The 25,164-nt window shown below is 36.3% G+C and overlaps 1 protein-coding gene across 3 annotated transcripts in view; it reads right to left on the bottom strand.

The window, feature by feature from the left end:
- TOX2 (TOX high mobility group box family member 2) overlaps positions 1 to 25,164 on the bottom strand; it is a 1,557,917-nt gene that overhangs the window by 271,312 nt on the left and 1,261,441 nt on the right. For all 3 annotated transcript variants that reach the window (XM_044090259.1, XM_044090258.1, XM_044090260.1), the window contains one exon: positions 14,395 to 14,622. In XM_044090259.1, the coding sequence (XP_043946194.1) occupies positions 14,395 to 14,622 (228 nt within the window). The remainder of the gene's footprint in view (positions 1 to 14,394; positions 14,623 to 25,164) is intronic.

Raw genomic sequence — 25,164 nt, 5'->3', positions numbered from 1 at the left:
TTTTCACATAAAAACACTCATAATGTCAATAAGGTTGTCAGTAGTACACACATTTCACCAGTCACGCACAATTCAGAGCAGATACATACACCTACATATGCTGGGGCACTTAAATGTAACCTTCCTAAACCACTAAGACCTCCTAGATGAAGTACACATACCAAATACCCTCAGCAGCCCTGACTGCACTCTTTCAAAATGTCACCCACACCAACACATACAGCCACATCTCATGGAACCTCTACTTCTAAGCCCATAAGGAAAGTCACTACACAATCCAACATTCTGGACATTGGAGCCTCCATTGTGAGACACACTGATGTCCTTCTCACCAAGATGAGTAAGGAAAAAGTCACGGTCATTTACTTGTCGGGGAACAGGATCTGCCGCACTAAACACACACACTCAGGTCATTGGACCACAAGTGCCAGTATGACTCAGCATAGTCCATGTGGGTGTAAATGACCTGAGCCATACATACCTAGACTATATGAAGAAAGATGTCAAACAAACAGCAGAGAACCAAACCAGGAAGTAAATGCACACACAGCCAGGAAATGGAACAGCTTGTTGTAAGTTCACCAAGGCAGATTCAAATCAGGTAGGCACCAAAGCAAATTCAAATAAATCTTTATTCAGAACCACAGAATAATAACACACACAAGCACACTTTCAGAGGAATTCTTTTATCATTTTATGACACCATGAATCAGGTGTCTTATATCATTTTATTATAAAAGGTTAATTATTAAATAGAAAGCACTAAACATTTTAATTTTAAAGAGACTACTATTCCAAAAATAAAAAATAAAATTCCTTTAAAAAACAAAAATATAAAAAAATAATATAAAATGCTTAAAATAAATGCAAATGCTGATAGCTTATGCTAAAAATGCTGAAAGCAACAAAACATTGTGCACTGTTACCATAGTGTTTAATTGTTTGCTTTGTTGCAAATTGTGCAAAATGAAAAAATTTGAGAAAAAGTGACTTGATGTGATGGTTGGGATGAGATGTAGTCTAAATAATATAAACTAAGTATATAATAATATATAAATACTTAACATAGGTTTTTCATTTCCTTACAATTCTGGCTCTGTTGGAACACTATGTCTAAAAACAGTTAATATGTCTTAACTCATGTCTTGCCTATGTCTTAAACTTCTTAAGTGTATATTAGAGTTTAAGTGATTATCATAGTCATGAGTATTTGTGTACGTACATATTCCAATTGTGCCAGGGCGAGTCAACTATAGTCTTTGTTTCAACTCTTTTGATACTGATTTTGCCCTCTTAATGGGGGCTCGTACCTTTAATTTTAATTGCCAGAGGGGACAGGTCTCATTCTAGCTTAGTTCTTCCTAGGTTCCCTGGCATTCAAATACTTTGCTCCAGACCCCGCTTTTCAGTAGTTTTAGCTTTTGGTTCATAAATTTTAGCTTTAAGTTTTGGTTTTCTTTTTTTATATATAAAAAATTTTGTTTTTATTCGCTAAAAATTTTGTTTATTTTGCTCGTGCAAAACAACTGCATGTGGTGCAGAAGCCCTTTTAGACCACCCTTGCCTAATGCATGAAATTGGACTGGTGCCTAATTTTAAACCTTCTGGAATGGGGGATTTTTAAATTTCCTGTTTTCTGGATGTTATGGCATTGGCTACATGCCCCACATTTGGCATCTTCCCCTGGCATGGCATTTATTTTCCTTTTCCGTTCTTTTTTTTTTTCATTTTCTTTTTCCTGGTTGTTGACTTTTCGTTTTACAATGTTTCCCTTCTCCTCAATAGCCCTTAAAAAGTAAGTGGGGGGTTACAGGCACAGGCTACCTTTGGTTTCAGAAAGGAGTATTTTTCTTTTCACTACAGATTCCTCCAGGCCATTACTTAAACAGATTTGAGATTGTGTACAGAGAACAATTCTTTATTGCTGGCTTACCTCTGGTGGACCTGGTTTTCATGTACAATCTACCAGAGGAGCAGGATGGAGTTCTTTGAGTGGAATTTGACTTTCTAATTTCAGGCTTTTGAAGAGGTCAGACTTATAGCCCCCTAGGAACAGACTTTCCAAAACCCAAAACCGACCTTGCTTATTTATGATGTCCAAAAATGCCTTGACATGAAAAGGATGCATGTGGAAAGTGTCATTTCCAATTGTTTTTGTGAAAAGGATGTGCACTCAGATGACAAAAAATTTCAAAAAAAAAATGTTGCCAATCTCAATTAGATTGAAAAATTTTCCCAAAGGAAAGGAATTATATGGTGACAGATTGATAAAACTATTCGTCTGGATCGTGGTGAGCAAAAAAATAGAAAAAGCATTGGCCTCTCCTTGAACTCAAAAAAACTGCAGAACAAATCCTGCTTACATCCTTGAATGTTTATAAGAATGAAAATTAATCTCAAGGACCCTTGCTTTAAGAGACTTTTTATCTACACCTACTCTTTTAGAGAAAAAGAAAACATTACAAGCCTGTACTTCCACTCTTTGAAGAATTTTAATGGCTAAGCTGTGAAAGGCCTTCATTTTTAAAAAAAAAAAGACCACACAAGAGGGGGGTAATGAAAAAAAAATAAGAAAGAAAAAAGGAAACATAAAGCTAAGTAAAAAGAAAGGGAACAAAAAGGGAAATTTAAAGCATCCTACGTAGTAGCTGCCATAAGAAAATCAAAGAAGGAAACATAGGACAGGTGAAAGCAACCAACAACAGGCAGAAATAAAGGGCCAATCCATGGGGTGGCCTATTTAAGCCATTAGGCTTCTGCACCACATGCAGCAGCATCTTTCACGAGAACAACAGCTTAGAAATCTCAAGCAGATTTATACGCTTTTTATTGAAATTTAAAAAAAAGAAGGAAAAGTAACGTTTATTTGCACAAAGCCTGATGTTTTGGAATATAAAGGAATAAACTCTGGAACTTAAAGAATATCTCCCATGATTAGGGGGATACGGGGAGGACTCAGTCACAATTAAGGATCGGCCTACAGAGTAGTAAAGTCTATGTAGAAAGGAATTAATTTGCTATTATAACACAAGGCATCTTATTGATGGAAAGTCGGGCAAGCTCAATTTCACAGCACTTAAACAAACACTAAACACTCTCACAAGTTGATATACCCATTTACATTAATTACAAGACTGCAAGTTTGGCAAAGTTTGTGTTGCGGAAAGACCTATTGTACATTTTACAAGGTAAAGAGAAATGAACAATTGTTCATTTTTTTACTATGGCATTAGCCTATTTTTAGTTTGCACAATTGACGAATACCTTATTTTTAAGCTAGATATTATATTTTTTTTATTCAAAAGCATTAGCCTTACATTTTGCAAGCAAAATTTATATTAAATTGAAAAAAAAATGCAAATTGTTTTGCCTTTTTTTTTAATTTTAACACATTCAACATTTTTTACATTACTAAATTATAATTTTATTATTTTTTTTACAAGCCTTTATTTTTTAAGATAGCATTTTTAAGCAATTTATTTTAATGGATTAGTTATTTTTCTGCATAAAAATTAATTTTTTATTAATCTTTGGAACCTAGGAATAAATGCATGTGGATACCTACATTCAACTGCATTTTCCTGGCTGCAAAGCTTTCTTTTCCTTATATGAAGAAAGATATCTTGGATCACTTGGAATATGTGTTCCAGGCTGGTATGAGCCTAGCATTTTGCAGTATTTTACCTTCTCCAAGGATGATGCCACAATACGAACAAAAGATGACTGACTTTAATAATTGGCTTAATTTTTGGTGTCATTCTAAGGGGTGCATTCCTTGTCAGCATGGAAGGAGATGATCAACAGACCATGCTGCTTTACCAGGGATGGTCTGCAAGTCTCCAGTCTAGGCTTCTGAATATTAGCTAAACCACTGTCTTCCCCCATAGTGCCCTTTTTAGCCAATGCCAAACTGAAAGAGTTTCCAACATAGCAAATTAAAACCAGCAAAATCTAAATGTGTTACTGCTCAATTCTAGGAGTCTAAACATAAGACTCCACTCCCTAGAAGCTCTCTTCACCCTAGAATATATTGATGTCTGTGTGGTCACTGAGACATTGTTTAAAGCTGTGGACAGCACACTGCCATGGTTATAATGCCTTGCACACATTTTGGCCAGCTACTACACAGACAGGAACTAAAGGTAGAGGTGTCTCTATTTACATCAAAAATAAATTTACCTCAAGGCTGGTCAAACAGGACATAAATATACCTCAAGGCTGGTCAAACAGGACAATGTACTTGAGCTTCTCCACATTCAAATCACATAGACAAAATCCAACACCACTTCCTTGCAAGCTATAGGTCCCCTATATGACTCAGAAAACCCATACCATGTATTTAAACTTATTGGAAACACTCAGCATACAACCCACTACCATATTCATGGGTGACTTTAACTACACCACTATTAACTGAGAAGCATATATGACACCAAACATACAGGTACAGATATTAATGGATTTTGTAAACAGAGACTCCCTGGACCAGACTGTCAATACACCAACCAGGGGTGCAACCATACTGGATCTGGTCCTCATTAATATGGGAGATAGCTGCACACCACCTAGTGTAATATCTTCTCTAGTAAGGTCAGTCCACAAATTGGTCTCCTTTGAAGCAAAAATAAAATCTGGAACCTCAGCTAACCCTGGAATATTTAGTAAGTAGTCTAAAGCTTACCTACTACTATTACGTGATAACCTAGCAAAATGTCAAGCCTCCATAAACCCTGAGAACACTGCTGCCTATGCTGAATCATTCACAGAAACCCTAAAAAGCATGTTAATACCTGCATAGAGACAGTTATACCCACCAGGACAAAGTATAGAACTAACTCAAAAAACAAGTCACCCTGGTGGAATCACAACATCAATAGGCTGTATAACAGAAGGAAGAAAATCATGGCAAAAATTAGGAAGTGCAGCACCCAGCAGGGTAAAAGCACTCCCATCAAACTAAACAAACAACTCAAAGGACAAATAAAGTTTACCAAAGCCAAATTTCAGGTAGGTTTGGCATCTGAGGCCAAGGACAACCACAAGACATTCTTTAGTTATGTCTGCAAACTTAAAGACAATACACACTTGTGTGCACAGCCCATTGTTAATGAAGCCACCTATACTGCATCAGAAGATAAAGCAAACCTACTAGGTGACAAATGCAGCTCCAAAGTTACCTCCTCTCTCCCCCTCAACCTGCCTTCAGAAATACCATCAAATATAACTCCCCTACTATTACTAGGGTGTAGGTTCTTAATGCTCTCTCTCTAAAGCCAAGAACACTGCTTTACTGGGATCAGACAATATCCCAGGATGCCTTCTAAATAGCATGACACATGACCTAACAGGGCCTCTGAAATTACTATTTAACCGCCACCTCCAAACAGGCTTTATGCCACATGAATTTGGAACAGCAACAGTCATCCCTCTGTACAAAGTTGGTCTATCTATAGACCCTGGAAACTACAAACCCATAATTCTCACTAGTCTCATATGGAAAGATATGGAAAGAAAGAATATCACAGAAATGATGGATAATGACATAAAAAACCTCCAGACACTGGACCCCAACCCAATATTATTTCGTCAAGGGCAGGTCATGCCTACTCAACCTGGTGTACTTCTTTGAGAAGGTCACCAAAGCAATGGATGAAGGGAAAATGGTTCACACTGCCTACCTTGATCTGGCCAAAGCATTTGACACAATACCCCACTCAGGCATTGTTAACAAACTCAAGAGGTTAGGTACAAACCCTTATGTCATCCAGTGGATAGCCAGCTGGCTTACAGACAGGACCCAGGAAGGTAGAATTGGGGAGTCCACCTCTCCAAAGAGGTCAGTCACAAATGGAGTCTCTCAAGGATCGGTCCTGGAACTGCTCCCTTTTAGCATTTACTTCTGTGAAGTCAAGGCCAATGTCAATTGCCTCTGGCTGACTAACTTTGCAGATGATTGCAAACTAGGAGCTGTCATTGAATCCCCCACAGAAGCAAATATTCTCCAGGAAGGTCTGACACAGACAATCAACTGATTTCAGAGACATGGACTAAAACTAAATGCCAAGAAATGCATAATAGTATATTTTGGGAAGTCATCCATACCTGGTAGCTATTGTATTAACTACACACCCTAAAACTAGACCCATTAGTCAGGGACTTGGGGACACACACAGACAGTAATCTAGCCTTTGACCATAACATTTCTACAGCAGGGAATAAATCATTCTATGCTATGCAACTTATAAACAAAGGTATATCACCTAGGTACTAGGTGGTCATTGTTCCACTGTATTTGGCATTCATTAGACCTATCATTGAGTACAATGCTGCCTTTGGTATGTACCTAACCAGGCATATCCAACAACTGACACATCTACAAAGGTTCCTCACTTAAAGAATACATGTTGTAAGTAACATGCCCTCTGCGGACTGCCTCAAGACTCCATCTCTGTACTCTCTCTCCTACTGGTTGTTGAGGGGAGACCTATGCCTACCATACAAAGAGTGATGAAAAGTGATATTGACAGCACAGCTAGCTGGAATTTTGTAAATAATTATATGTCAATGATAAATATCAAAATGATTTATGCAAGATGCTTGTGTTACAAATATATTATAACTGTATTTCATGAGTATATCAAAACTGTTTGTACAGGTGTGTGTTGAAAAGATATTTGTAGAGTACTGTGTTTGGAATGTAACTACAATGTGCCCTACTGAAAGAGAACAGAAGTGTACATGCACTACTGTAACTGTTTAAATATGTATATTTTAACAGTGGAAACTGGAATACAGGAGGTTAACCTCAGTCCAGTAATCTTTAGAAAAATGTTTGAAATTAAATTACTTTATAGAATGGGCTATAAAATATGTTATCTACAGTTCTCAATGCAGCAAGAGGCATAAAGTCTATATTAGGAAGCTTTCTGTATTGTCTTTAGAGTGAAGACTGCAAGTGAGCTACAGCTGCTGGTGGGTACAGATGCTTCCTTGGACAGAGTGACTGCAAGGGCAGAGGTTAGTATTAGTAGTACCCAGGCTGACAGTGAGGCACTGCTATCAGAGGATACTAGACTTCCTGTGGAAGGTTTACAAAGAGATAGTTGAGACAGGCTGACCTCTCAGACTCTATATTACAAGGCTTGAGGCAGGTAGCCAGGGAGGCACCTGATCCTCAACAAAAGGGGGGATCTGGATACTAGGACAAAGGGTTACTGTATAGAGAGTGGACCCCTGTGGGAGGGCTAGAGGGTGAGGTAATACAGCAGTTGGTAGTGCCATGAGGCTATTGTCTGGTCATATGGGCATAAAGCATGCCAAGAGACCTATTATACAAAACTTTTATTGGTCTGGGATTTCCAGGGATGTAACAGGGTACTGCAGGACCTGTGAGATGTGCCAAAAAGTAGGTAAGGCAGGAGACAAGGTGAAAGCTCCTTTGATGCCTTTGCCTGTGATTAAGGAGCCATTTCAGAGTATAACTATGGATATTGTGGGGCCTCTGAGTACCCCAAGTTCCACAGGGAAGTATCCTAATGTTAGTAGATTACGCTACCAGATACCCTAAAGCAGTGGCTCTGTCCTTCATTGAGGCAGAAAAAGTGGCAAATGATTTGTTTGAGATTTTCAGCAAGGTACATTTCCCAAAGGAAATGATGACTGACAGAGATGCCAATTAAATGACAGACCTGCTGGCTTGTCTGTGGAAGCACTGTCAATGAAGCACCTAAACACCACCCCCTACCATCTCCAGACAAATAATCTTGTGGAGAGGTTAAACTCTATACTAAAGACCATGCTACAGGCATTTGCAGACCAGTTTAAGAGGGAGTGATATAAATATTTGCTCCACCTGTTGTTTGCTTACAGAGAGGTGCCCCAGGAATCCACAGATTTTTCACCCTTTTGAGTTGCTGTATGGGCATAGGGCAAGAGGACCTCTAGATCTGATTCAAAATGAGTAGGACAGTGAGTGTGAATCCCACAAGGAGTCTGTTGTGGCATCAGTCGTAAACCTCAGGATAAGTCTCAGGGAACTCATGGCCTTGGCCCAGGAGAACCTGGCAGGAGCCCAACAGCAGAAAAAGGTATGGTATGACAGGAATACTCGAGATACAGAGTATGCTGTGGGGCAGCAGGTAATGGTTCTTATTCTTGTCAGACACAACAAGCTGCAGGCAACTTGGGAGAGACCCTTTAAGGTGGTAGGGCAGGTCAGTGATGTTAACTACATGGTAGAACTGCTAGGCAGGAGGCAAGAACACAAACTGTACCATGTTAACATGATGAAACCTTACCATGACAGGGAGACTTTGATGCTAAGTATTTCAGAAGAAGGCAGAATGAGTCAGAGAGTGATCTATGGCTACAGTGAGCCATCCAGCAAAATCCCAAGTTACTATGGTGGAGCCTAGAGTTGCAAGCATATGATATGACTTTCCAGCACCGCAGTGGGATTAGCAAAGCAAAGGCAGCTAGGGTAAGGTATTCCCAGATAGTCTCATTCCTCTCAAGTAACGTTTCTCAAGGGTCACTTGAAAAACTAGATTGAGTCTTCAAAGGGGGGAAGAAGTGTGATGAAAGGAGATAATGCCAGCACAGCTAGCTGGAATTTAGTAAATAATTATATATCATTGGTGAAAATTGGTGAAAATGGCAATGATTTATACAAGATGCTTCTGTTATAAATGTATTAGAAATGCATGTCATGTGTATATCAAACTGCTTGTACAGACATGTGTGTTGAAAAGGTATTTGTAGAGAACTGTGCTTGCAACGTAACCACAGTGTGCCCCGCTGGAAGAGAACAGAAGTGTACATGCACTAAAGTAATTGTTTAAATGTATACATGATGAGGAACTCACTTGTCATGATATTTATAATAAATGATTAAGAAATGTGAACATATGGATAACTTAAATGTTAATGAGAGGAATTGTTTGGTGGAATTAATTAGAAATAAAGAAATACGGGTTATGAAACCTGACAATGGAGCAGGAATAGTACTTTACAACACCATGGACTATATAAATAAGGTACAAAGTATTCTGATGGAATCAGGTAATTACAAAATTATTTCCCTCAATGAGATTAATATAGGTTATCGCAAAATAGACTTAGCATTGGATGAATAACTTGTGGATAATAGGATTACTTCTGAGATATATAATTTTCTCAAGGTTGAGTTCCATGTATTAGCCACGATAGTAGGCATTCCCAAAATACACAAGGATATCAATAATCCCCCATTCCGCCCTATTATATTGGGAAGCAAATCCAAGACATTTAACATAGGGGCAACTATAGATAGATGGGTCAAACACATATATGTTAACACTCCGCATCTTTTTAAGGATTCATGGATGTTTTTGGCCCATCTTACTCCAGACATTTGGAAAAGAAATTTGATCTATATTACTACTGATGTAATTGATCTTTTCTCATGTATCCCTAGACAACAGGGATTGGAGGATTTTTGTGACAGTTTGAGAAAATATTCTCACTTCAGTTGGGACCGTATTAATTTAATCACGGATATGATGGGGTTAGTATTGGAGAACAATACATATATTTTGAAGGGGAACACTACAAACAGACCAAGGGGGTGGCTATGGGGGCCTCATGTGCCCCCATATTCACCAACTTGGTCATGCTGGAATGGGAATACCAGCACTTATTTTGTAGTGATTATTACCAACATGTAATGTATTACACAAGATTTTTGGATGACATGTTTTTGTTACGGGATGGACCGGAAGAGCTTATTAAAGACTTTATAGATTATTTAAATCTATCTAGTAGTTTCTTGAAATTCACATATAAAATCAGCACAGAAGGTGTTGCCTATCTGGATACTTACATAAGACACACAGGTACTGGATTCCAATCTGAAATACACAGAAAGGAAACGTTCCCCAATGGATACTTGGAATACACTAGCAACCACCCCAGACATATACTAAAAAACATTTTCAAAGGACAATGTATTAGGGTGGCTAGAATGTCCTCTCACTATGAAACACTGGTAAAAGAAATACAAAATCTAAGAGTTATGTTTATTAATAGGGGCTATCCTATATCATTACTTGATGATATTTCTTTTATGTTATTAATGAATGGGGAAAAAATACCCACCTATTTTGGGTATTGAAATGAATAATACTTTAACTCGAACAAAAAATATAGTGGAATCAGGTTTCAACAGAGTATGTGTATTGACTTATTCCCCTTAAGTGAATGAGATTAAGAACATCATAAAAAGACATTGGAACACCTTGATAGTTGATGATGAAGTTAAAAAGGAAGTAGGAGAAAGACTGTGTTGTATACAAAATGGGTATGAATATTAAGAAGTTGATGGAGAGAATGACAAAAGTTAATGTTGGTAATAGTATGAGTATAAATACTAGAAAATGCAGATCCTGTAAACAGCGCTTTGCTATTAATGAAGTCATACGATGTAAACTGGATGATATTAATAAAACGTATGTGAAGTTTAAAAAAGGAAATTGTAATAGCAAGAATATAGTATATTTAGCCAAGTGTACATCATGTACAGCCTTTTATATAGGGAAAACTGAAAGGCAGCTTAGGAAACGTATATATGACCATATGTACAGGATCAAGGTTAAAGACACGAAGAATGCACTTTACAGACATATTAGTAAAAATGGAGAGACTCACAGTTTTAAATTTGCCATAATAGATCATGTCAATATGTCTCCCTGGGGGGGGGGGGGCAATTACAAAGCACTTTTAGGAAAAAGGGAAAGTGTATGGCAAACTTTGACGGATGCAACAAGATATCCAGGTATTAATGATTACATATCTATTAAACCTTTCCTGCAGTTATTATAGAGTGTGTATATTTTATTGTGACATTGATGAAGTTATTTATTTTTTTCTTTTAAGATGTTTTTTATAAAATGTTTTAAATATTATATTATATTATCAGCATAATGTATTATAGTTAGTTTTAAGATTGTACAGTCTGAGCACGAGTTTTAACTAACTTACAAGCACTGACACTTTAAATTAACTCATTTTAAATATGAGTCAAGCGCTGAAGTTGTGGCGCCAAAAAGTTTTTAAAAGGGTATTGTTTTTATTGGTTCAGTGTTCTGAGGAAGTCTGCATATAGCAGATGAAAGCGCTTAACCATCCATTTTTTCTGAATTATATTCGTTTTTTAACTGAATAAATAGTTAATTAACCTGAAAGGCCAATGGTACAGTGGGTAAGGTGTATGCCTTTCAAGCACTAGGTGCAGGGTTTGATTCTCACCACTGGCAAGAGCTTGACAGATTGAAAATGTATATTTGGGTTGGGAGGGTGGCTTAATGGCTAAGGTGTTTGCCTTACAAACATAAGGTGCAGGGTTTGAGTCTGGCAGTTAGCTTAGTACTAAACTATGAACCTATTATCCTTGTTCGAGTCCTATCTCACTTGCTGCCTGGTTTAACATAGCGGAGATGGAGGTGCCGTCTCATAGTGGATATTCAGGAGTTGTTTTGTTTCCAGTTTTCGTTTGTTGTTACATTTTAACAATGGAAACTGGAATATAGGAGACTAACGTCAGTCCAGCAAACTTTAGAAAATATCTGAAATTAAATTACTTTATAGGCTAGGCCAGAAAAGATGGTATCTTTCAGTTCTCAGTGCAGCAAGAGACAAAGTCTGTGCTAAGAAGCTTTCTATATTGTTTTCAGGGTGAACTAATTACTAGTCTTGAAAGCATGAAGGAATGCAATTGTTTTATTACTTCCAGCATCTGCCAAAGATCTGAGGAAAAGCCTGTGTCTGTATATTTGTACAGGCAGAAGCAAGATGCTGCCAGCTTCTAACAATGGGGGTTTTGACCTGGGAACTAGTAGAAGTTAGTTTACAAGAAGTGCTGTCATCCTGCATGATATCCCAGCAGTAATATTTGAGATATTATTTTTGATAAGTCTCTTAGCGAGATAGCGCATTTGGCATTCTGTCCTGGACCTGACAACAACTAGAAGATGCATTCAGCACATCTGCCTTGCTCTCTTAGAAAGTTCTTAGGTTATAGTATCAGTCTTTTAGATTCAGTCAGGAATATAGTGAGGCTTAATTTAGATACTTTATTTCTTGATTTGAGACTGTCCTGCAATGTTGTTTTAAATATTTCCTGTGGTTTTGAACTCTCATATCACTGTGAATATATATTTAGTATTGTCTTGTTCTTTTATAATTTATTATTAAATATATTTAAATGTTTCACTGTGGTTGATCTGTGTAGACATATTTAAGTTTTCAGAGTACTTGCATATTTATTTGGTGACACTGTGTGGGCTACTCCTAATAGCCTTGCTCGTAGTTAAACTACCATTTGTGTTAATATTAATATTACACAGTAAGATTGGACACCCTTTGTTAAGGGCCTTAAAGTATCTGACAAGAAGTTGACTGGTGGCAGTGGTAACAGTCTTGGCAGAAGGGGGTATAGCTAGTAAACCTCTACCAGCCTCTCCCAGGTATGTGCGTGTGTGTGTGTGTGTGTGTGTGTGTGTGTGTGTGTGTGTGTGTGTGTGTGTGTGTCTCTAATACTTGTTTCACACTCTAAGCAACATGGTCTTCATGCACAAACCTTGTGCAGCTATATTGCACATCTTTAGAAATCCCACCCTACATTTCTCTCCAACCAGTGGCTTTGGAAAATCTTCTCTCTAAATTAAGTATCATATATTATAGGAATTCTACAAATGCATCCTTGACTAGTATACATTGTATGTTATGGTTACTTTTTCAGATATAGCTGTGGAAGGAAAGTGTACTGTTTTCAAATGAAATCACTGAAGGGGAGATTCACATTTCCTTGAGGTGCGACCTTGGAGGTAATTATGTTAAGTAAGGGGGAACAGGAAGTAAAGCTGCTTGATTGGGCATTTGGGGTGTTGCCTCTGTTGTTAAGTTATGATCAGAAATCTGTATCAGACTTTTTTTTTAATTCAGGCAAAATTCAAAATGATGGTATTGAAAATCAACTTGTTTGAATATTCTTCTGCAGACGACTGCAAGCCTTCTAAACTAAGCTCAGAAAATTCTTTATATAGAGTAAATGCTGTTGACTTAGAAATAGTGGACAATCTAGTAGAAATAATGGGCATTTACCATGTTGACATTTTTATTACTGAACATGACAACTGAATCATTAAACATTTAATTTCTTAAATAAATATGTTTGAATATTACACTCTTTTGTAACTGCCTACGAGTGCTGCTGTGTTATAGCATCAGCATATGCATTGCTTTTACTGCTATTATATTATCTTTTTTCCATGTATCTTATTTTCCTTTTGAAGTATCACTGCAGACTACTGAGCCTAAATCAGGGCTTGCAATAGGCCTTTTGACCTCCCAGGTTAACTAAGAAACAAAACAAAAAATAAATAATCTGAAGTCTTTTCTGACTAAATCCTGGGAATCCTGGTACATTCTTAGCAGAATTGGCAGAAAAGTGTTCACAAAGTACTTCTCCCATAAATCAAGAAATATGGATGTCTTAGCCTCTTAAATCACTGCCAGAATCTTTGTTACCCTCTTTAATTCAATCACAACTTTATTTGAGTTTCTTATGGTCACATCTGCAATCAAGAGTGGCTTCTTATCAGATTTGGGAAGCCTGCCCAATAACTCAATTTCTTAACATTACTGCCGAAGAATTAGGACAAGCCCCAGACATACCCTGCAATAAAGGCACTACTGTGTGTATATATATTAACACATATTGTTTACACCTTGCATAATTCAGTGGATTTTACATTTAGAAAAGTCTGTTTCATGTTTGATTGGTTTGTTTTAATTTTATGATTGCACTTTTCATACTTCAAAACATACCTCAGAAACAGATTGTATCAACTGTTCACTGATGAATCTCAACTACATTTGTAATCATCTTTAGTATATGTCACCATATTTTAAAATTGTACTATGTTCTATAGCTGTTTTACATCTATGTTTTATTCTTATCTTACGTCCTCAGCTGGACTAATGTCTATATTTAAATGCTATGGTTTTTTAACTGTATAATGCAAGTAATACTTAATGTATAGCTTTTCTCCCCGGGCCTTAGCTGAAAACGGACCAGTGTCCAGTCGGACTCTCCCAGTCAACAAATGTAAATAAATAAATAAATAATTTTTAACATCCTGTATTAAAAGTTATCTGCAGATACTGTTAATATGGATAGATACACATGCTGTCCCAAAAAATCTTCAAGAAAGTACTCAACAGTGTGTGTCTTTCACAAAATATTATTCTAATGAGTGGAGCTTAATTTAGGGAAAGGAGGCACAATATAAGAGTAGAAGAGCATCAGATTGTATGGACTGGATTTAACTTTCATCATAAAAAATACAAATCTCTCACCTGCTTTTGCTCCTCTCCGAGGCTGTCCCACATTGAAGCAACAATTTTTGAAACATCCCCAAATGTGGCATTGGGATTTTGTCCTTTAATGGCTGCCTGGGTATCCCTGAAAAATAGAGCATATGCAGAGACAGGTTTTTGAGGTTCATTAGGATCCTTCTTCTTCTTCTTCTTCTGGGTCTTTGGTTTTTTGCCCATGTCAGCTGATTGTCTCTTTTCTCCAGCAACCTGAAACAACAACAAAAAATAGCTCATGTAAGCATCTGCCCTCCAGAAGAGTTATTAGCATGTTTTTATACCTGTATCTGCATCATTGTATGAGACCTGAGATATGTAGCTTCAAAGGACATCAACTATTTGAAAATCTTGGATAATTTACTCTAATGCCACTGAAGCTACAAATTCCTTGTATGAGTTATGCAAGCAATATAGAAAGAACCCTGTCCAGTCTTGGTATGCCAATTTTGAAACATGGACACAAATATCATAGTGAAAAGAAAGTTTTTTTTTTTAACTGGAAGTCTTAAACAAATTTATATTAGTTAATGCCACATTTTTCAATGCAGATACATATTACTGAAAGTCACTTAACAAAATCCAGCAAACATTTTAGAGTGATTTGCAAAGCAGCATTAGTCATAAGCAAATACCTATGAGTCATTTTTGGAACCAAAATATTAAACACTATCAAGATACAAGTCTGCAGTAAAATGATACATGGTGCATGCTGGTGAAACACCTTTCAATAGTTATGCACAAATATTCAGCATGCTGTTCACATACACCTAATGTAGAAATAAAAGTGGTCATAAATGTTCTATGCTAGTCCCATTCAAATGACATTGAATGGTGAATGGTGTATCAACTGTAAAGATGAAAGATGAAAGAACACATTTTATATCTCTTAGGAACAAGCTGTCTTGCCTTACTGATCTTCACTTAATTATATACAGCCAACACACACATGTATATAGGCAGAGCTAGATACAGATATATACATAAAGGTCTAAGTCAAAAGGTAGAAACGTTTTTGGGGATGTAAAAAATAGAATGCAGACGCAAGTGAATTCTCATCTGTGTGAATCACATATAGTTGAATTTAGCTGTTTATAGTGTAAGTCAGCAGGAGTGTGTAAGAGAATTAATGTGTGAATGAAAAAGTGGAGGTTCAGAAGGTGTGCAAGACTGTGTGACAGCAGTTTTTTCGTGAATATGCAAGTGTTTGCAGGTTAGGGTTAGAGTAAGGATTAGGGAGGGGAATAGAGCCAGTGTTTTACATGTTTTGTGGTACCTGTATTCCATGTCCTTTTGTCTTGTGTAGTGATCTTATTACAGAAAGTTTTTTTTAACAAAATGTGTAGGGCTAGGGCCAGGGCTAGGCGGGGGGTTGGGGGGTTGGGGGCAAATCCCTAACAGTACCACTACATACCTCTCAACCTCTTAGAGCAAGAAATCTGGACAAAGTCAAGACTAAAAGTGGGACAAGCCCAAAAATAGGGGCAATTTTTAAATATTGTTCTTAGAAACTTAGAAAGTTGATAGAGTAACAAATTTTGCATTGGCATGAATTTTCTGAAGGGTACAAAGTCTAAAAGTTAAATGTCTGCCATTATATTCTAACCTCAGTTTTAATGATTTATTACTAATTTGCCAGAAAAAACAAAATTTTATGAAAAACGGACCAAAAATATGAGGCACAAATCTGGGCATTCTGCGAAAATCTGTACAGTTGAGAGGTATGTACCACTACCAAAATAATACTTGATCTTTGTTTTGTAGGGTTTACTGATATAGGACTTTTATTAGTGGGAGAGAACTATTCAGTGTTTTGTGATTCACTGTTATGAGTCATTCAGTTTTTCATGAGAGTACAAAAATATCATTAAATGCCCATGTTCTGGGAAAGACCAAAATACCTTTTACAATTGGTGAAATCTCATAAGTCAACTGATAGCTGGATCATTGACTCTAAGTTGACACTGAGCTTGTTGCCAACTGGGTCCTTGAATATAAGAGTAATATGATGTACCATGTATTATGCCATGGCAGCCATTAAAACATGCAGTCTATATATTCTAATGACTGAGGTACATTAAGGCCTGTTGCTTTAATTTAACAGAGACTGTGAAGAATCCGTAAAGCATGGCATCTATTAAAACAGGAAAATATATGTATTTTTTTCACTTAACATGTAACATTTTAATAACTGTCATGCTGAAAAAATGCTGTAACATGAAAAAATGAATGCAATGGTAGATAGCGGTATTGTACCAGTAGTGATTTCTGCTCTGTCTGGTGAACTGCACATGGTTAAGTGAAGTGTCACTAAGGCATAACACTCATTAAAACATAAAAATAAAATGTATTTTCGATCAGTATGTTATGATTGATCGAATATGTTTAAACAGTTACAGTTAAGGAAAGTATCAGTAAGGTTTGACAATAGCTTAAAATGGCTGTTATGCTTTACTGACCATTTCAACACCTTTATCCCCTAGATATATACACAACTCAGTGGATATTTGACCTCACACTTGCCCTTTACTTATTCAAGTGATCAGTTTATACACAATGCAGTAGTTGCTGGCTTTACATAAATTGAGAAATGGTGTGCACTCATGGTCCCTGAAATACACTGTAGCACATTGACTCTTATTTCATTTCACAGTTTGTTACCAGGTAAAGGACCCATTCAATTGACCCTTTTCAGTTATGACATGGGTATAAGCAAAACAAAACATACATGTATACAGAGCATATGCAGGAGTTTAAAGTACACACAGTGAAAATGTAATGACTCAAGTAGCATAAAATGTTATAGTTAGTAATTTAGTTACAGAGGTTATAATTAACATGTTCACTAGATACAAGAAAGCTGCTATATACAATTGTCACAGTAAACAAATTTCAAGGAGAAAGAGTTCAGTGGTATGCTGTGAAGGTCCACATGCATCAGTAAGGATAGTGCTTAGGACACAGGAATACCAGTAACCCATGTCCTGGAAGTAAGGGCATTTGGATTTATTTTAACAGAATTATTTCTGAAATTGTTTAAGCATTTTAAGTGTAATATTATATTTTACTTCATTAAGGAGGTGGTTCCAAAGAGGAGAATCTATTCTGGAAAAAGCTTTTTTGTGGACTGGATACTCTAAAGTGGGCTGGCAACTCGACACCGTAAAACGTTATTTGCTTGTTTGAAATTTGGTCTTGAGAGTATATTTGACAAAGATAGCAACAGAAAGGAAGCTCTGCTTTTAACTTGCATGCTCTTTTGCAGTAACAGATACATACCTACTTCTTCTTTAAATGAAATTGTTGAAGAAAGAAAACTCTAGGCACAGTCTTATATTACAGTTTTAAAGTACATGTGCCGTGCACAATGAATGGTCAGTCTGGCTCATTATGTACACTGACAACATGAAGGGCTATACTAGGCACAGTCTTATATTACAGTTTTAAAGTACATGTGCCATGCACAATGAATGGTCAGTCTGGCTCATTATGTACACTGACAACATGAAGGGCTATACTAGGCACAGTGTTATAATACAGTTTTAAAGTACATGTGCCGTGCACAATGAATGGTCAGTCTTGCTCATTATGTACACTGACAACATGAAGGGCTATACAGCTCAGTGGTGATCTGTAAAGGCAATTGCGTGCCCAAAAAGGGGTGGATTTCTTTTATGCTGACTTTATTGAGCTAAATAACTCAACCTTCTTAACAACAGAAACAAAGTTACACATAAAGTCAGTAAAAAGAAAAGCAGGAAGCCTTGACTTCCACACTGACTGATCTGCTATGCACAAGCATTATGGACAGAACTGTGTATTGCTTGTTTGTTCTCTAATTCACTAAAGGCTTTGGAAAATTATATTTTCTTCTCCAATGGGGTACCATCATTAATTTCTTAACTTGCAAGTTCTTACAATGTTGTAATGCATTTATTAAAAGAATGAAAGCCTGAACAAAAAACATTGTGGAGTCTGTATTCAGGTTCTAAAGACCACTACTTAAGATCTTTAGATATACTGTCAAATAACAACTTAATGTTATTGCTGAATCAGCACAGCACAGTGTTGATATACATTTATTCTACAAGGAAATTGCATAGATCTGAAAAGATCGCAATTTACGGGAAGTATTGGTAAAATCACCTCCAAGAAAACACCTGTGGTTTCCTGTTGCAGTAAGGTGGCTGATGATATTAACACCCAACATTGCTGTAATATACAATCTGATTTTAAAATAAAGGCCTAGTCTACTAAGCCTATAATAAACTGAGTACAAATGTAAAGTTGATAATCTCTCACAGTATTTCAGTGTTATGCACTGGATGCACTTTTAAATCTTGTTAACAGATATAATCACAAAACACCTACTGCAACTACAGGAAGAGGAAATGTGAGTAGTTTACAAAGATGAGGTAGTACAGCCAGTTACCTTGAAGTTAACATTCAAAAATAATTTCCTTTTCTATGGAACATCTTGTCCTGATATCATTTAATCAAATTTCCTTTCACCAAACATAAGGATTATCTAAATAATTCTGTCATTTTTTTTTTGTTGCTAGTTAATGAAACTATAGCACTCAGTTTGCAGTCCTGTAAATTTTATACAGCAAACAGAATTAGTTGCATGAAGTAAAGACATAAAAATACTAAGCAATGTAGGACCAACCTCCAGCCCTTGAAGTATTCTGCAAATAATACTGCAAGTTTCAATAAATGACTCTTTAGTGTTAACCTTGTCTATTCTGTTAGTTATTTAGTTAGTTTGCAGTCCATACAACAATACTTGAAATGATCTCATAAAGTTTTAAACTGCCTAATACGTTTTGGTGGGTAACACTATCAAAGATTTTTATTATGTCCAAATACATTGCAACTTCTAGAGGTATGGGATGTAAGGCCACAGGAACATTCAAGTCTACTGCTAGTCCCATAAATTAATCACCTTGATTCACAAATGTATGGCAAATGACTTGATCTCTCAGCTAGAGTACTCATATTATTGTAACACGTTTGAACTGGTGAAGCTTACAAACAAATGTGTAAAAATGAAAGTAAAAAAGATGTTTTGTCAGAGCATAACTTCTTGCACTCCTATGTGGAGGATTACCCAACAAACTCTTAATTTTTTTATTTTTATTCTGAGAATGTTGCAACTCAGGAAAGAGTGATCAGCAATAAACAATGAGCAGATGTCTAGTTTGTCTGAGAATTGGCAGTCTCAGACAAATTAAAACTACTGTAACACAAACACAAACAACGTGCACTTATATGTGGTTACCACCAAAGAGCAAGCAATTACAGCACAAAGCCTTGAAATGCAATAGCTAAGCAACTGTTATATCAATCAGCAGCATATATGTTGTAACATTTGCATAAAATGTAAAAAGATTTGAGAGGTAGAATCTGCAACTTATGAACCCACTCATCAGTAAAAAAACATTGTAATATGAGAATTAGGAAGGAACGTTTTAATAGTACTGAAGCTCTTGACTTGTATGTCAAGAAAAAACAAGTGCCCTGCTTTTTACATCAAACAGATTTCTAAACTCTTTTCTAGTGGTCTAATGCAGATGGTACGCAGTGATATAATGCTTCTCTGATGATGGACCATAGTCTCTTCAGTTTGCTTCTCTATTTTTTTCTAAACCACTTACTTTGGCCCACATGGTGTCATACTATAAGCTGAAAAAATAACAGAACATCACAAGATCAACCTTTACAAGCATAAGGAAGTCCTCCACATATGTTACTTTTCTCACTGGTATGTTCTCGGTAAAGGAATTCCCACAGCAGCAAATGAAATATAGATAAGTACCTGTTTTGTGCTACAGACAAAGACAGAGTGCTGAAGAACATTCCTAAAAGTTCTGCTATCCAGAAGGAAAAGAAACATGGCAGGAGGAAAATCATCAGGGCTGAACACAGAACTGTAATCAATCAGGGATAGATACAAATGCAAAGGTCAATCCATGACACAGGATTTTTTTTTTTTTTTAAGATTCTTGCTCCCCTGAACTATCCCACTTGCCAATCCTTATCTTCCTCCCAAGGAAATGGTTCATTTGTTTTCCTTAACTTGGGACAGAGTCAGCTGTGAGGGTCCATTATTAGGGCAGCCATCATTGGTGTGTCATGAAACAACATCGGCAATGCACCATCCCTCACTTTCCCAATACGTTCATATCAATAAGATTTTCTGTCCATCTACAGGAAGAAGCATGCAGCAATTTCTCTAGTTTGCATCAGGAAAATCTGGTCATGCATGGGTGCCTTTGAGCATGAGTACTCCCTCCCCCAGAGGATGTGCTGTCAAATGCCCACCTCCTAATTGAACTTGGGTGACCAGAGTCATAGTCATTAGTGCAGACAAAACTGGAATGTCTGATATAGCCAAATGGCAGTATTCCAAAGCAAAACATGGCACAAAAAGATTGTGTACAATTTCAGTTACAAACACAACAACCCCACTCTCTCTTTAATGACTAAAAATATCTGAAACATACCATCTCATAAATGTTAACATCCATGAAACTGAATCATTATAGTGAAAATGTTTAAGTGGCTCCCTAATGAAATGTCAGCACTTGAAATGGTGACTTCTAACAAGCTGTAAAAAAAGACCAAAAACCCAGAAAAAGAGCAAATCTAAAAGATTACTTTTCTTCTTTAAACTTCTTTTTTACAGCCCCCCACAACCACTGAACTTATATATACCAACATGAGATCAACATACCTTGGAAAAATGGGAATATTCCAAGAAAAGGACATCTCGGACATGGTATATGGATATATTTTTTTGTCTTCCACCTTTTCAGCCTCACTCTGAGTCCTGACATTACATATGGTTACCCTTTTAAGTGTAATCTCTCTAACACAGTAAACACAAAGAGTCCTATAGGTGGATAAAAGGTTATATTCCAAGACCACAATAATTAAGGAACATTCTGAACAAACTGATGTATTAACATTCCAGCAGAAGGAGCTACAGACTAAACATGTAGTCTTTTAGACAGAAAACAAACAGATCCAAACTTATAAACTCAGAATAATTGACATCCCCAAGTCTTGTGAACAGAGTAGATGCCTGAAATCCATAGTCACACAAGCCTTTGTCTACTTGAAAATATTTCTGAAGAAATCAAGTCCTCTTACATTGATGTGGTCCACAGAATTCAGAGGCCAGGAGCCCAGGGTAAAATAAAATCCAAATCGGTGACCTTCAAACTGGCAAAATATTCAGAACTAAATAGGGCAAACAGTGTCTATTGAAAAAAACAGCAGTGTGTTCAAAGGAAGGTTATACAAAAAAGTTATTCAAAAAAGAAACATGGTCATAGACCTCATGAGGAAGGTTTGGTGTAAACCAGATAAGATCTTTTTTTGTTACTGTTTCTAATAAGTTTATAGTGATTTACAATGAAGAAAAAGCTTTCTTTGATAAAGTATAAGAAGCAGAAATATATCTGAAGGTTTTGTAAATAACGTGAGGAATGGAAGACAGTAGAGCTTTGATTTATAAAACTTTGGCAAAGTTTTTGTTCAATACAGAAATGCAAAGCTGCATTGTTCACAAGTGAATTGTGCCTTTTTTCTTTTTGTTTTTGATGCCTTTATTAACTGCCCATATTACAGGGTTGCATGGGTACAGATATAGTTCTAAAAGAACAAAAACAAAGTATTTCAAAGATGTTTTTCCTTTTCATGCATTACACATACACAATTTTTTTCTTAAGAATTATTATTCAATTTAACATTATATAGATTGCTCAAGTCTTGCCATTCTTGAAATATTACTCCTCCTCCTCTTCAACATTTTTCTGCATATATTGTTCCCACACTTTCCATTTATTTTTATGCAGTTTATTCCTTCCATTTTCCAAAGAATCCACTTCCACTTTGTTTAGCACTTTTGCAGCATTCAATAATTATGTTGTAGTTTACATTTTGATTTCAATTTTATAATAACTGCTTTTTTGCAGCTAGCTACATTAAACTTTGTAGGGTCTTATCATGTCTATGCAATTCAGCTTCTATACCACAGCTGAAAAGAATAATTATCCATGGTTACAATAATTTGCTCCCTCAATACTTCTGATAAAATATCCTTTAGGGACATTTTAAAAACCACCAGCACACTGTATTCTCAAAAAACATGTTCCCAGCTATGCTTCTCTTTCTGATCACACCTCTAACAATCCTTGTCTGGCAGTGGAAAAAATATTTGAAGTCTACTTGGGGTATAAGAAATGCCTATGCAAACATTTCAATACAAAAATTCTAAACCTTCATGATTTTGTTGTATACTTGGAAACCATAAACATATCCTCCCATTACTTCTTTGTATATTGCCTTTAACTTCTCATTCTCCAGTCATTTCTAACATCTTTTGATTTACTTTTTACAGTTATCATGCATCATTAGATAAGCCCCACTAATTATCCCATTTTTAACTGTAGCTTCTATTCTGGACTTAACTATAAACTCAACCACAGCTGATCTGATCTTTCATTTAACATTCACCTATCCCATTCATTTGGCTATACTCTTTTATCAATCCATGGTAGGGAAGGCAGTTTCCAATCCATAGCCCAAACTTATGCTTGTCCTCACCTCACTCTAGAACTTTCCTTCTCTAGTTATTTGCTCTTAGTGTCTTGGTTCCATTGCTAATTTTCTCCAGTAAATTCCAGCTCCATATTATCTATTTTCTATGTCCCTACTTGTAGTCATCGCTATTGGTAAAATCTTCTTTCTCCATTGCTATGTTGGCTTAGTTCTTAAAATATATTTTGTTGCTTTGTAAATATAATATTCTGCATGGTTGTTATTGTTCTCCCTCAGGGCTGGCATGTAAAATCATGCTCTTTCCCTTTCTTCTTGAAGCCTCCCATTTCAACATTATTTCTTTCCCCTTTGATTTTCACTCTTCTGCCTGTGTTATGTATGTGAGATTTAAATGGGCAGTTCTAAATTATCTATTAAAATCTGGCAATGCTAAACCACCTTAACCTGTGGGGTGAAGGAACTTGTCCCACTAAAACCTTATCTCTTTCTCTCCCAAACACTGTTATTACTTTAGCTTCTCCTGTAGCTGATAAAAACATACCCGAGCTTCATATAATATTAAAAGGACAAGAAATATTTATACTATGTGTGCCTTACTATTCATATACATAGTCAAGAGCTTCCACATTCTCAATTTTTGTATTATATTTTCTTTAGTCTCTTCCCACATATCTTTAGCTGCCATAATAGAATCCTTTTTAATTGCTATACCTGAACATTTCATCTTATCATGCCCCCCTTAAATATGGGTAATGCTGATTCAGTTTGTGTCTCGGAATGTAGTTTACAGCTACAGCCTTTGTTTTATTGTCATTTATTTTATACCCTGAAAAAAACTGAAACTGTCTGAAAATATTCCAGAACTCAAACACCCTTTTCTGGATTTATCAAGTACAAAATAAGGCTAATTTTTCCTTAGTACCATTAAAGTTATATCTTTGAATTTGTGAGTTTCCTCTTTTCTTTGCCAGTGGCTCTAAGTATAAGGAAAATAAAAAATGGTGAAGAAGGAACTTCTGCTTAGCTCCTCTGTTTAAGCACAGCTTGTCAGAAAATAACCCTTTTGCCTTAATTCTTGCCTCCGACTCTGCATATATTTTCCAAATCGACTACATTATTCTTTCAGGAAATGCAAATGCTACCATTGCATTATTCTTAAAATCCCAGATAACTCTAATGACTGACTTCTCTGTATCAAGACCTACCAACAGTAGAGATGTCTTTTTGCCTTCTACTTCCCTCTGGACAATCATCACTCTGTTAATGTTGTCAGTTGCTTGCCTCCTCTCCAGCAAAAGCCTCTGATCCATATCAATCAGTTTTGAAAACACCAAAGACATTCTCTTAACTATCATGGTTCAAAATTGAAATCAGTCTATATGACGTTAGACTTAAAGGGTCTTTGGCTACTTTGGGTAAAAGAGCCACCACATCTTTCTTGCAGGATACTGATACTGTCCCTCCTTTTAAAATATTGGTTGGCAAAATCTACCAAATCTTTATCACTTTCTTCTCTACTAACTTTCAAACTTTCACAGATATACCATTGGCTCCTGGAAGCTTACCTCTTGATTGATTACATTTCACATTTGTCTTATCCCCCACCATCTAATCTGTTAAGTCTTAAGCTTCATCTTCCTCTCACCTTGGTAAATTTAAATGTTCTATAAAGGTCTCCATGTGTGTCTTTTCTTGTTTTCCCCATTCCTCTGCTCTATGCAGATTTTTCATAGAATTTCCAAAATACTTCTAATACTGCTAAGGGACCTCTGGCCATTTTCATAGTCATAGGTTCCCTAATTTGGCAAAACCTCTTTCTATTTCCTATTGTTGTGCAAATATTTTTTTTTTGTGATCTTCAGTTATTTTTAAAAATACTTAGTTAATAGCAGCCTTCTAAAAGTCATACATCTTATCCAGATATTCCCTTATTTTTCCATTATAACTCAACAATTGTTTATCTTCTTGTTCTACATGATTCTCCTTCATCTGCAATACCTTTCTTTGATAATCCATCTAAACAACTCCTATTACATATTTTCCATATTTGTTCTCTCTAATTTTACCATAATCTTAAATTCCTTGCTCATTGTATTCTTCTCCTCAGCTATACCTTCTGAAGAAATGTATACCTTCCTTAACAACTACTGACAATGTACCTTCCTTAACAACCATTGAATAACTTCC

The sequence above is a fragment of the Protopterus annectens genome, chromosome 12.part0 (assembly GCF_019279795.1).
Source record: "Protopterus annectens isolate FY-2018-M chromosome 12.part0, PAN1.0, whole genome shotgun sequence".
Lineage (NCBI taxonomy): Eukaryota > Metazoa > Chordata > Ceratodontiformes > Protopteridae > Protopterus > Protopterus annectens.
This window is presented reverse-complemented; position numbering and strand designations above follow the sequence as displayed.